At 39.5% G+C, this 12,094-nt stretch overlaps 1 protein-coding gene and 1 long non-coding RNA gene across 7 annotated transcripts in view; one reads left to right on the top strand and one right to left on the bottom strand.

Annotated features, from left to right (window-relative positions):
* LOC140500809 (uncharacterized) overlaps positions 1-12,094 on the bottom strand; it is a 58,290-nt gene that overhangs the window by 23,443 nt on the left and 22,753 nt on the right. Inside the window, exon 2 of the long non-coding RNA XR_011965895.1 lies at positions 504-682. This is a non-coding gene — a long non-coding RNA (uncharacterized lncRNA). The remainder of the gene's footprint in view (positions 1-503; positions 683-12,094) is intronic.
* CAGE1 (cancer antigen 1) overlaps positions 1-12,094 on the top strand; it is a 92,762-nt gene that overhangs the window by 78,185 nt on the left and 2,483 nt on the right. For all 6 annotated transcript variants that reach the window (XM_072603754.1, XM_072603753.1, XM_072603751.1 and 3 more), the window contains 2 exons: positions 2,716-2,784; positions 6,279-6,318. In XM_072603754.1, the coding sequence (XP_072459855.1) occupies positions 2,716-2,784; positions 6,279-6,318 (109 nt within the window). The remainder of the gene's footprint in view (positions 1-2,715; positions 2,785-6,278; positions 6,319-12,094) is intronic.

Here is a 12,094-nt window from a genome sequence, read left to right as displayed (position 1 = left end):
TGCAGACTGGCAAGAAGGGACTTTGACAGGTATTAAAGAAATTGTCTAACCCTAAGTCAGAGAGTTGTCTAATTCAGGACCAGCAGAAAAAAATTAAAAAAATAAAAAATCAAAATAGACAATTTCAGACTGGAGTATTCTGCTAGCTTTTGCTGGTCCCCTGGCTGGGTGTAGTCTTCTGGTGGGAAAAGGCTTATTAGCTACTGCAACCTTAGCAGAGATGACAGCAGAATAACAGGTAGCCCTAAAGAGGCTAAAGAGCTGAAGCCCAACAGAGAGTAAGAGATGGACAATACAAATGGGATTACTTTATGCATGCATGGGGTATCTCTCCCACAAGTTACCTACCATAATTCCAGTGGGGCAGGGAACAGAGAATTCTGGTGACCAGGATAAGCACATGGGAAGAATGTAGCTTGGGAATATACAGAAAAGGACACATGCCAGGAACTCATATGACCAGGGCATATATATGGAGTATAAATGGCCAGGGCAATGCACACCTACTGTGTGGCAGGGCTGCCAATATCCTCTGATGGCAATGTTGCATCCCCCTCTGTTGGACGTTGGGTCAGGCAGTGCATCCCTGCTCTCCTCTCGGTGTTGTATTGTCTTTGCCACCCTCTGTCATATCATGATTGCTGGGCATCTGCACTGGTTTCATGGTTACAATCGGAGGGCACTGAAAGAAACAACGAAGAGGAGGAATTCAAAGAAACATGAGATGACTTGTACGAATTGATGTAGTGATGTTAGATAGAACCAGGAGAATAATATATACAATGCTTATGATAATGTCAATGAAAATAACACTAAAAGGAAGCTGAACTGAATAACTGTAATGATCACTTTGGTTCCAAAAAACAGAAAATGAAGCACACCATCCCCCTTTTGGTAGATAGTTGGAGGACTATGCGTAAAATATTACATAGACTGTCAGATACAACCACTACATAGGTTGGTTTTCCTCAATTGTTTTCCTTTGTTACCAGGGAAGGTACATTGTTCAGAGGTGGAGAGAAGGTTGTGTACCTGGAAATGACTATATTATAAAATCAAAAGCATCAGTAAAAGTTTGTTTATTTTAACTGATCCTGCCAAGGGTTTCAGAATATAGAATGTGGATCTTCCAGGGCACTAGCTGAAGCTCTATGTAGACCCATAGCAGCATGTCCAGAAAGCCCTGATTCCAAAAAGACTAAGCTGGGCCTTGTTGACAAGGAAAAGTTAATATGGAGTTCATAAAGTCGCCTTTGACATGACCTGATTCTACCTGTGTACAGAGGTTGGGGGCCAGGCAATATAACATGATATGCCCCAATCCATCCATTTTATAGGCATGTCAGGGCATAGCAAGATCTGAATACCAGAGCCATGAGACTTTTGCACAGGCCTCTTGAAAGAAAAGAACCGGGTTCAGAGAATGTTGTCAGCATGGAGCTGTTAGCTTGTGCCACAGCAACATCCCTGTCCAGCCCTACACGTGTGCTGGGCCATAGCTCTTCCAGCAGCTCATAATGCAGCCCACTCTCTTGGAAAACACAGCATAGTGAGGTGGATACAGATAGGCAATGACAATTGGATCACCACCCTGACTCCCCAGGCCTTCAGTTTTCTGCTGCAGATTTTCCCCCCAGTGTTCTTTTTCTCCTCCCTCTTAACACAGTAGTATAAGGTCTAGTTTCAGAACCCCAGTCCAGAAGTCTTGCCTTGCTTATCTTTTATAAACTGACTACAGACAACAGTTTCAAAAGGGAAGAGAAATGGAGGCCTTTGTCAGGAGTATTGGCCACAACTGCTGCCTTCCTGACCCACGGGTCAACTGCCCTGCTCTGATGACTTCCCCTCTTAAGACCTCTCTCCTCTCCCATCCCTCTGGGCCACTGACTGCCAGATGACCCCACCTTACAGTGTACCCCTGGTGGGGAGCAGCCAAGGCCTGGAAAGTTCTCTCACTTTGTTTTTCATACTGAGTAGGCAATGAAGAGAAACCTTTTTCTTGAGTCAATATGTAAGGATTCAATATGTAAAGGACTTCATGATCTGCCTTGGTGTGTTCTGGGGGTGTAAGGCATTCTCTGTCTTTTTTTTTTTTTTGATCAGGTATCTTTTTTGCCTCATACCAGAAGGACTTCTGGTGTTGATGCACTAAGTTTCTAAGCCTTTCCACAAGCCATCCCCTATGCCTAACTTGTATGTACAGGATAAAGTAAGCAGAACCAAGGAAACAATGTATACACTGACCACAACACTGTCTTAGTATCATGCTCGCTTAAGAGTTATTCTCTAGAGTTCTGTATCAGGTTGGGCATATCTTCCCCATTCTCCTTTACCTCTGGCTTTCCTTCCTTCCTTCCTTAACTATTTGTATAAAACCTCATTAGCCATTTTGCTCTCTTGCCCCTGTTTTCTGTAGAACGTTTTTCTGTTGCTTACTCCTGCACGATATTGTGAAACTCTGTCCATAGTTCTTCAGTTACTTTACCTGCCACATGAGAAGTACAAAATGTAAAAGGATATATGCGTATGTATTCATAAATATAAACAACGGTTCATATGCGTATGTATTCATATTGTATTCATCTATATCTAATATTTATTCACATGTATTTCCTTTATGGGAGGAAGTGCCATATAAAAATATTCTTTACTTCTCTAACAAAACATCATATGGAAACACAATTTCACCTAACAAAAGTTCATTTTTTTTTTTAGTCTGGAAAAGAGAAACAGACAGTTGGAAGATTTCATCAAGAAGCCTAAAGTGCAAACCTCAAATTTAAGGTGAGCTTTCCATTTGTGTCAAATAAAAAAGATAACCTTAACAATGGGAGATTGCAGAGATTATGAGCTAAATCTGTCTATAGAAAATAGATTAATAGATAGCAACATATTTTGTGATGTGGTTTTGACATAAAAGATTAAATCTCATTTTCTTAGGTACCTAGAGTTCCATAGATTTAGAGATATTACATATCGGCTAATCCAATCCTCTCATTTTGTAGTTGAAGAAATTGAGGCCAAGAAGGACCAAAATTTGCCCAAAGTCAAGTGACTATTAAGCAATGGAAGTGAAACTTGAACCTAGGACCTCTGTTTTCAAATCCAACACTATTTTCACATTATCAAGATAAAATAATTCTTATTTTTCTCACCTGATTTTTCCTGTTTGTTCCTATAAAGCTCAAAGGGGAAGACTGAGGAGAAAACCTGTCCCTCTGCACTGGCAGGGTTTATATAATCAGAATCCTAGAATTGAGTGGGGCCTTATATTGGTCATGTCCAAAAATGTACTTATAGGAATCCCATTTATACTCCCCAAAATATGTGTCAGGATCTTTCTAAACTTTTTTTTTCAACATAAGATAACTTATATAAGATAACTTGCTAGGGCAAGTTGTATAATCTTTTGCTCTAGAAATTTTTAAAAGTGGAACAGACTTTCATATCTGGGTTGGTTTGCAGAGATTTAATCCTGCCTAAAACATGAAAGAATACTAAAGCACTGATTTGAGGTGAGAAGATCCAGGTTCAAAACACAATTCTGTCACTACCTACGTGACCTGTTATTTATCACGGCTTATTTCCTCATTTATAAAAGATGGGGTTGGACTAGATCACATCTAAAGTTCAAACTTGAAGTCTATGGTCCTGAGACCTTTTAAGGTACCCTACAATTCTATAAATCAATTCATAATGTAATTAGAAGAAATTGGTTGGGATATTCTGATAGAATGATTTCCTCCCCAGTCTAGCTGATGAAATCACTGAAGGAGCAGAAAAGAGACAAAGCGTTAACATGTTAAAGTACAAAAACATCATCTCACTACCCCGTTATCTGTTCTGAAGTGTGAAAGGGCAGCTTGCCACTGAACACTGGCCACAAACTAAGTGGCCTTCAGAAAGATATCCTGCAAGCTCTGGAGATGGTAAAACCAGGAGTCTGATCCCTGGGAGTCCAAAGGAAAGCCAGCTATGAAGAAGCCAGCTAGCTCTTGAGAGAGGATCTCTCTTTGCTTTCTTCTGTCTCCTCCCTCTCTGACCCCAACATTAACCATGGTGCTTTTCCATCAAAGCAAGGATTCTCAACATGTTTATGTTACGGACCCTGTGATAATTATAAACTTGATATTTTTGTATGGTGTTATAGCTACAGTTTGATGTCATCGTATAATGATAAGATTCTAACATGGAGTCACTTAGGTTAAATGGTTCTAGTGCCTATAGAAGCATGGGGGCAAAATAGACAGTTTGTATTTTTTCATTGTTAACTGTGTTTTAGGCAGTAAGACTTTCAGCTTTTGGATTAGATGGACTCTTGACCTATTGTAGGGACCTTTAGTCATTTTCCTGTGGCTGCCTTAGATAGTCTTCCTACTAGTTTGTGTGTCAATAAAGAAACTTCTCCTCTCTGTGCTTCACTCAAGCCTGGTATCAATAAGTGGCCCTAAGAACTTTTCTACCATATCTGGATCTAATTAGAAATACCCATTCCTACATCTGGTACCAATTGCCTGTTCTCAACCAAGCCCATTCTTAGCATATGTAATTGCCACCTGAACCCCAGTTTTCAGCATGTTTCTTCCATGACATGTCTCCCACTCCTTCACACTGGGTAAGTTTTTTGCTTCTGTGAGAATAATCTATTTATATTTCCATATAAATATTGCATATGTTCTTTGTTTGCCTGTTTGCTATACCATGTAACAATATAAAGCTCATCATTGTATCATTTCGCTGCATACCAATTTTTTTGGGAAATTTTTCAAACTCAGGTATTTGCTGTAATCCATGCCATGGGGCCAAATAAACAGACTCCTTTGACAATCTGCAAAGCCTATGGGCCTCTTCTCAGAATAATGCTTTTAAATGCATAAAATATGTAGGATTATAAAGAAAACTAATTATATTGAAATGTAGTTATATTTTTTAAAAAGGTTCCAGACCCTAGGTTAAAAACCTCTGCATTAGAGCTACTTGCCCAGTAGAACACCCTTCACCCAGTAGACAGAAGGACAATTAGTGAAGATACCTCCAGGGAATGTGACCTTTGTCAGTAGAGAAGACAGATAACTATGAATTCAAGAGAGAACTAGATCTGACAGTCAGGAATCAAGCTATGGGAAACGGGCCTTGGGAATCCAGCTGAATGATCTCCCCAGTAAATGTACTGTGCCAAAGGAGTGAGGCATGAATTCACCATAAAAGAAAGGACATCAGGGCCCTGCAGTGCCAGACGTCTTAACAGCACATATTCCTTACCATCAGTGTACTCTAAGTGTGTGCCCACCCCTCCTCTCAGTTAAAATAGAGTGTGCTTCAAGTTTACAGGGGGAATGTTGTGTTACTGTTGTTCTTATGGTACCATCTCAGTAAATGCCTTTGTTTTTAACTAATTGTTTCTGCGGATTTTTAAAAGGAAACAGATCAGCGGGGCTTATGAAAAACTATAAAACTATATATATACATATATATATTTAAAACCATAAAATTATATATATATATTTAAAACCATAAAACTATATATATATTTAAAACCATAAAACTATATAAATATATATTTATTTAAAACTATAAAACTATAGTTTTAGAAATACAGACCCATAGAGTACCTTTAAACTTTGAGGTAGCAACTACCCTCAACCTTGGAGAATGAGTGTAGGGAGTGATTCATGAAGGGGACACTAAAATAATACTAAACAGACAGTGTATAAGATTAGCTCCCCTCTCCGAAAAAAAAGAACAAAAAATCCAGAAGATACCTAATTGTCTTAAGAAAACAGTAATAGTGATCAAGATTTTGGACTATACCTGGTTCATGAGTTGTAATATTTCTGTAACACTGCTTCTGTGACCCGATCCTAAAAGCCTTGTAATAGATGGGACATAGCCTCATAGTAGATGGGACATGGATAATAAATGTGGGTGGCAGATTATAGGAAAATGCTTAAACAGTCTTAGATTTTTAGCTTTTACTCATTTCCTAAGAAAAATCTGCAGAAAGGTCTAAACTTGTGAAGATAATCTAATTCAATATTGGTACTTCACTTCAGTGATACGAGCCCACATATTATTCAGGAAAACTTTTTATCTTAGTCATTTAAAGTTGTGTTTTTATAATAGGATGCTGAATGTTTCCTTGAAAGTGAGAAAAAAAGTTTAACAGATGAATCAGTTCAATTCAACATCATTTACTAAGGACCTACTACAGCAAGGCATTGTGATGGTCAAAATTTCCATTATATTCCCTTTGTGATTTGCCTTTCTATCTCTTACAGAACAAAAGGTTTAGAAAAACAGCCAAAGTCCATGACTGCGGTAAGTCAACATATTATTAACAATATTAATAATTATTATACCTGATAATACTTTAGTAATTTATTCAATACATTAAATGAAATTAGTTGACATGTATATAGCACTGAGATTTACAAAGCAATTTTCATGCATTATTTTATCATTTTAAAGAATTCTATTAAATGTCCATATAGTGTGACAACCCCATGATTAAATCTGAGCTCCCATACTTAAGAAAGTTTGTATTTCAGTAGGTCAGTTCAGTTTTCTCCAAATCTCTCTCTCTTTCTGCATTATCCACTCCCATTCTGTCCTCTGGACCAGATTTCTTCCAGTGACAGGCAGTTTCAGTAGTCTCTCACTAAAACTTCTCTATACCAAAGCAACAAAGAGAATGTTATAATTTGGACACCAAGCCACTTTTGCATTTTCTAGAGTTCTTTATGGAACCCATAGCTGGTTCTGCTCCAACTTTATTCCAGACCACACACCAGACAGAGATGTGCACCTAAAAATACAAGAAGGTATGGTCCTGTGCTAGGCATAGTTTGCAAGAGAACTCCTGGGTTTGCAGCAGTCTATCTGAACTTAACCTGAAACCCTGGAAATGAATGCTCCGGAAGTTTTAGAGGCTCTAGGATGAGCCTTTAATGCTTTTCCATTGCTTTCCATGACATTGTGGCACAGTGAATAGGGATGAGGTCGTGAAGCCAGGAAAATAAAAGTTAAAGTCAAACCTCCGACCCTTCTGGCTTTGTGACCCTGAGCAAGTCACCTAAACTCTGAATGCTCTAGACTGCCTTCTGAGACTTTAAGTTGCATAGAATGTGCTGACCTGCATTGGTAGCAGGTTTCCTTACCCAGGAGTTCCCTGTACCAATGAAATCAGAAGACTAGTCACTATCCTATACTAAATTAAACCACTGGTGGGAAACCAGTTTTTAGCTCAATGCAGGACACAAGAGAACCATTAATGAAATCACTTTGCAACACTAAAATTGCACAGATCCCAGATAAACATTTACCCCATGAGTAAATTCGTAGAGAGCTCTTCTTCAGGGTCTGACATGAATTTGCCTTTGAGGAGCCCAGGGAATTTATCTTAATTATTATTATTATCTGGTCAGAATCTTGAATTTTTATCACAAAACATTTTGACATTTGATATTAATACATTATTAATATTTATAACACAATTTTGTCAGGATATTTAAAGCTATCTTCCAGCTTTGGCACATGATTTAGTGGTTAGAAAACAGTAACTATTCAGCATCCCATGAGGGGAAAAATGATCTTTTAAGTCTCCACATGAAATTGTAGGAAATATAAAGTTTGACTAGAGATATTCAAGTTATATTCTGACAAGAGTTTTAAGTCTTTGTGAAAAATAGCAGGACATCACTATAAAAATTCATTTTTTCAGTTTAATATAAATGATTAAATTAATTGGCATTTTAATAGTGAATGAAGTTTCTCTTACAAAGAGAGAGCAAGGCCCAAGAATCACAAGCAGGCTTATTTAGACAATCTAGGTGCTCAGACTCAGGGCCATAGGAAATGATTACCTTCACCTTCTTTGTCACCTCTGTCCACTCATAATTATACTAGCTCATTTTATATTTTTTTTTCTTTTTTTTTTTATTTTTTTTTTATTTTTTATTTTTAATTATTAAATTTATTTATTTAACTTTTAACATTCATTTTCACAAAATTTTGGGTTACAAATTTTCTCCCCTTTTATCCCCTCCCCCCCCAAACACCAAGCATTCTAATTGCCCCTATGACCAATCTGCTCTCTCTTCTATCATCCCTCTCTGCCCTTGTCTCCATCTTCTCTTTTGTCCTGTAGGGGCAGATAGCTTTCTATACACCTTTACCTGTTTTTCTTATTTCCTAGTGGCAAGAACATTACTCGACAGTTGATCCTAACACTTTGAGTTCCAACTTCTCTTCCTCCCTCCCTCCCCACCCCTTCCCTTTGGAAGGCAAGCAATTCAATATAGGCCATATCTGTGTAGTTTTGCAAATGACTTCCATAATAGTTGTGTTGTATAGGACTAACTATATTTCCCTCCATCCTATCCTGTCCCCCATTACTTCTATTCTCTTTTGATCCTATCCCTCCCCATGAGTGTCGACCTCGAATTGCACTCTCCTCCTCATGCCCTCCCTTCTATCATCCCCCCCACCCTGCTTGTCCCCTTATCCCCCACTTTCCTGTATTGTGAGATAGGTTTTCCTACCAAAATGAGTGTGCACTTTATTCTTTTCTTTAGTGGAATGTGATGAGAGTAGACTTCATGTTTTTCTCTCACCTCCCCTCTTTATCCCTCCACTAATGAGTCTTTTGATTGCCTCTTTTATGAGAGATAATTTGCCCCATTCAATTTCTCCCTTTCTCTTCCCAATATATTTCTCTCTCACTGCTTGATTTCATTTTGTTTTAAAGATATGATCCCATCCTATTCAATTCACTCTGTGCACTCTGTCTCTATGTATGTGAGCGTGTGTGCATGTGTAATCCCACCCAGTACCCAGATACTGAAATGTTTCAAGAGTTACAAATATTGTCTTTCCATGTAGGAATGTAAACAGTTCAGCTTTAGTAAGTCCCTTATGACTTCACTTTGCTGTTCACCTTTTCATGGTTCTCTTCATTCTTGTGTTTGAAAGTCAAATTTTCTTTTCAGCTCTGGTCTTTTCATCAAGAATACTTGAAAATCCTCTATTTCATTGAAAGACCATTTTTTCCCCTGAAGTATTATAGTCAGTTTTGCTGGGTAGGTGATTCTTGGTTTTAGTCCTAGTTCCTTTGACTTCTGGAATATACTGTTCCATGCCCTTCGATCCCTTAATGTAGAGGCTGCTAGATCTTGTGTTATCCTGATTGTATTTCCACAATACTTGAATTGTTTCTTTCTAGCTGCCTGCAGTATTTTCTCCTTGACCTGGGAACTCTGGAATTTGGCCACAATGTTCCTAGGAGTTTCTCTTTTTGGATCTCTTTCAGGCGGTATTCTGTGGATTCCTTGAATATTTATTTTGCCCTCTGGTTCTAGAATCTCAGGGCAGTTTTCCTTGATAATTTCATGAAAGATGATGTCTAGGCTCTTCTTTTGATCCTAGCTTTCAGGTAGTCCCATAATTTTTAAATTGTCTCTCCTGGATCTATTTTCCAAGTCTGTTGTTTTTCCAATGAGATATTTCACATTATCTTCCATTTTTCCATTCTTCTGTCTTTGTTCTGTGATTTCTTGGTTTTGCATAAAGTCATTAGCCTCCATCTGTGCCATTCTAATTTTGAAAGAACTATTTTCTTCAGTGAGCTTTTGAATCTCCTTTTCCATTTGGCTAATTCTGCTTTTGAAAGCATTCTTCTCCTCATTGGCTTTTTGAACCTCTTTTGCCAATTGAGTTAGGCTAGTTTTCAAGGTGTTAATTTCTTCAACATTTTTTTGGGTCTCCCTTAGCAGGGAGCTGATCTGCTGTTCATGCTTTGACTTCATGTCTCTCATTTCTCTTCCCAGCTTTTCCTCCACCTCTCTAACTTGATTTTCAAAATTCTTTTTGAGCTCTTCCATGGCCTGAGCCCATTGGGTGGGCTGGGACACAGAAGCCTTGATTTCTGTGTCTTTGCCTGATGGTAAGCATTGTTCTTCCTCATCAGAAAGGAAGGGAGGAAATGCCTGTTCGCCAAGAAAGTAACCTTCTATAGTCTTATTTCTTTTCCCTTTTCTGGGCATTTTCCCAGCCAGTGACTTGACCTCTGAATATTTTCCTCACACCCACCTCACCTCCTGATCCTCCCAGCCCGTGTTTGTGGTCTGAGATTCAAATGCTGCTTCCAGCCTCAGGGCTTTTGGCGGGGGCAGGGCTGCTATTCAGTATGAGATTATGTTCTGGTGCTGAGGTCGGGTCAGGGCCACCTCTCAGGCTCAGTTCCCTCAGGGGGTTTATGCACAGACCTTCCGCAATGGATTCAGGCTCCCGCCCGCTTGGGGAGCCCCTGTCTGCAGCCACCTCTCAGCTTCTACCTCCCGGGGGGGGCCTGAATTATGGGGGCACCCCACTCCCCTCTCGACCCGCCAAAGAGACTCTCTCACCCACCCCTGTCACCTGTGGGTGGAGGGACTTGTGCGGCCGCTGGAGATCCCGTCCCTGAAGCCTGCTCGGATCTGTTTCTCTCGGTGCCGCAGCCGTGGCCGCAGCAGGTCTGGGCTGGGCTTTGTGTCTGCAGCGCGACGGACCTTTTGTGAGAGGTTTGCAGATCCCTCTGTGGGTGGAGGGACCCGCGTGGCCGCTGGAGATCCTGTCTGTGAAGCCTGCTCGGATCTTTTCCTCTCGGTGCCGCGGCCGCGGCAGGGCTGCACTCAGCTCCCAGTCCCGGCGCCCAGTCTGCAGCGCGAAAGACCCCCCCGCGAGAGGTTTGCAGGTCTCTCTGGAACAGAAATCTCCCTCGCTCCAATGTTCCGTGGCCTCTGGGTGCGGAATTCGCCGTGAGTTACTTCCCTGTAGCCATTCTATGGGTTGTGGATTCAGAGCTATGTGTATGTGCGTCTTTCTACTCCGCCATCTTGGCTCCGCCCCCACTAGCTCATTTTATAGTGTTTACAAAGGGCTTTCCATATGCCATCTTACTTGAGTCTCAAAACAGATCTCTGAGATGGATACTTACAGCTATTACTCTCTCCCAGTTTTACAGATAAGGAAACTGAGATTGAAAGCTTACATTAATTACCAGTGGTCAAACCATTGCTAAGTGATAGGGGGGAGGCCTGAACCAGTCTTCCTGATTCCACAGCTGGCATTCTACCCATTATGCCACACTGCCTCAAACACTGGAATACAAAAATTCCCAGTCCTCCTGACACCACGTATATCTGTCCAGAATAAACATCCTTGTCCTAGATCTAACTTGGAAAGGAACACTGAACCACCAGAACTTCTAAAAGCTCACCTATTGGACCTATGAAGGAAGATGTTATCTACCTCCAAAGAAAGAACTGATAAATAGAAGTATACCTAGTATGCTTTTACGCATATTTATAAATCTGTGTCAAATGGTGGTCTTCTCTTAGTGTGGGGTGAAAAGGGAGGAAGGGAGACAATTTGAAACTTAAAGTATAACAAAATTAATTTTTTTAAAAAAACTCTTATCCAATGATATGGCCAACTCTTGATTATTTGGGAATTATCAACCTAGTATATTCAAATGGCTGACTTTTTCTCCTCCTTCATCTTTCTCCTCTTTTATTCATATCACATTCAACAGAGAATAAATAGAGAAAAGAAATCTCATGTTATTTAATTTCACTACTGGTTAGCAGCTATTAAAAGAAGAGATTAAAACTAAGTCTATTTGAAACACAGTGTATGTCAGAGATATGGAACAGTTCTGATTACCCATTGTCATTAATAATTTTTTAAAACTCAATTCTTACTGTTGGTGGAATTGTGAACCGGTTCAGCCATTCTAGAAGCTATGCTCCAAAAGCTATCAAACTATGTATGCCCTTTTGACCCAGCCACTACTAGATTATATTCCAAAGGAAAAAAAAGGAGGAAATGGATCTATATGTACAAAAATATTTATAATGGCTCTTTTTGTGGTGGCAAAGAATTAGAAGGTTGAGGGATACCCATGAATTTGAGGCATGGCAGAACAAGTATATATACATATATGTGTGTGTGTACATATATATACATATATGTACACACACACACACACATATATATATATATGTACATGTGAATGTGATGGAATACTATTATGCCAGAAGAAATGATGAAGAGAATG

This window comes from Notamacropus eugenii, chromosome 4, assembly GCF_028372415.1.
Source record: "Notamacropus eugenii isolate mMacEug1 chromosome 4, mMacEug1.pri_v2, whole genome shotgun sequence".
NCBI lineage: Eukaryota > Metazoa > Chordata > Mammalia > Diprotodontia > Macropodidae > Notamacropus > Notamacropus eugenii.
The sequence above is the reverse complement of the archived record's forward strand: the minus strand, read 5'-3'. Positions and strand labels throughout refer to the sequence as shown.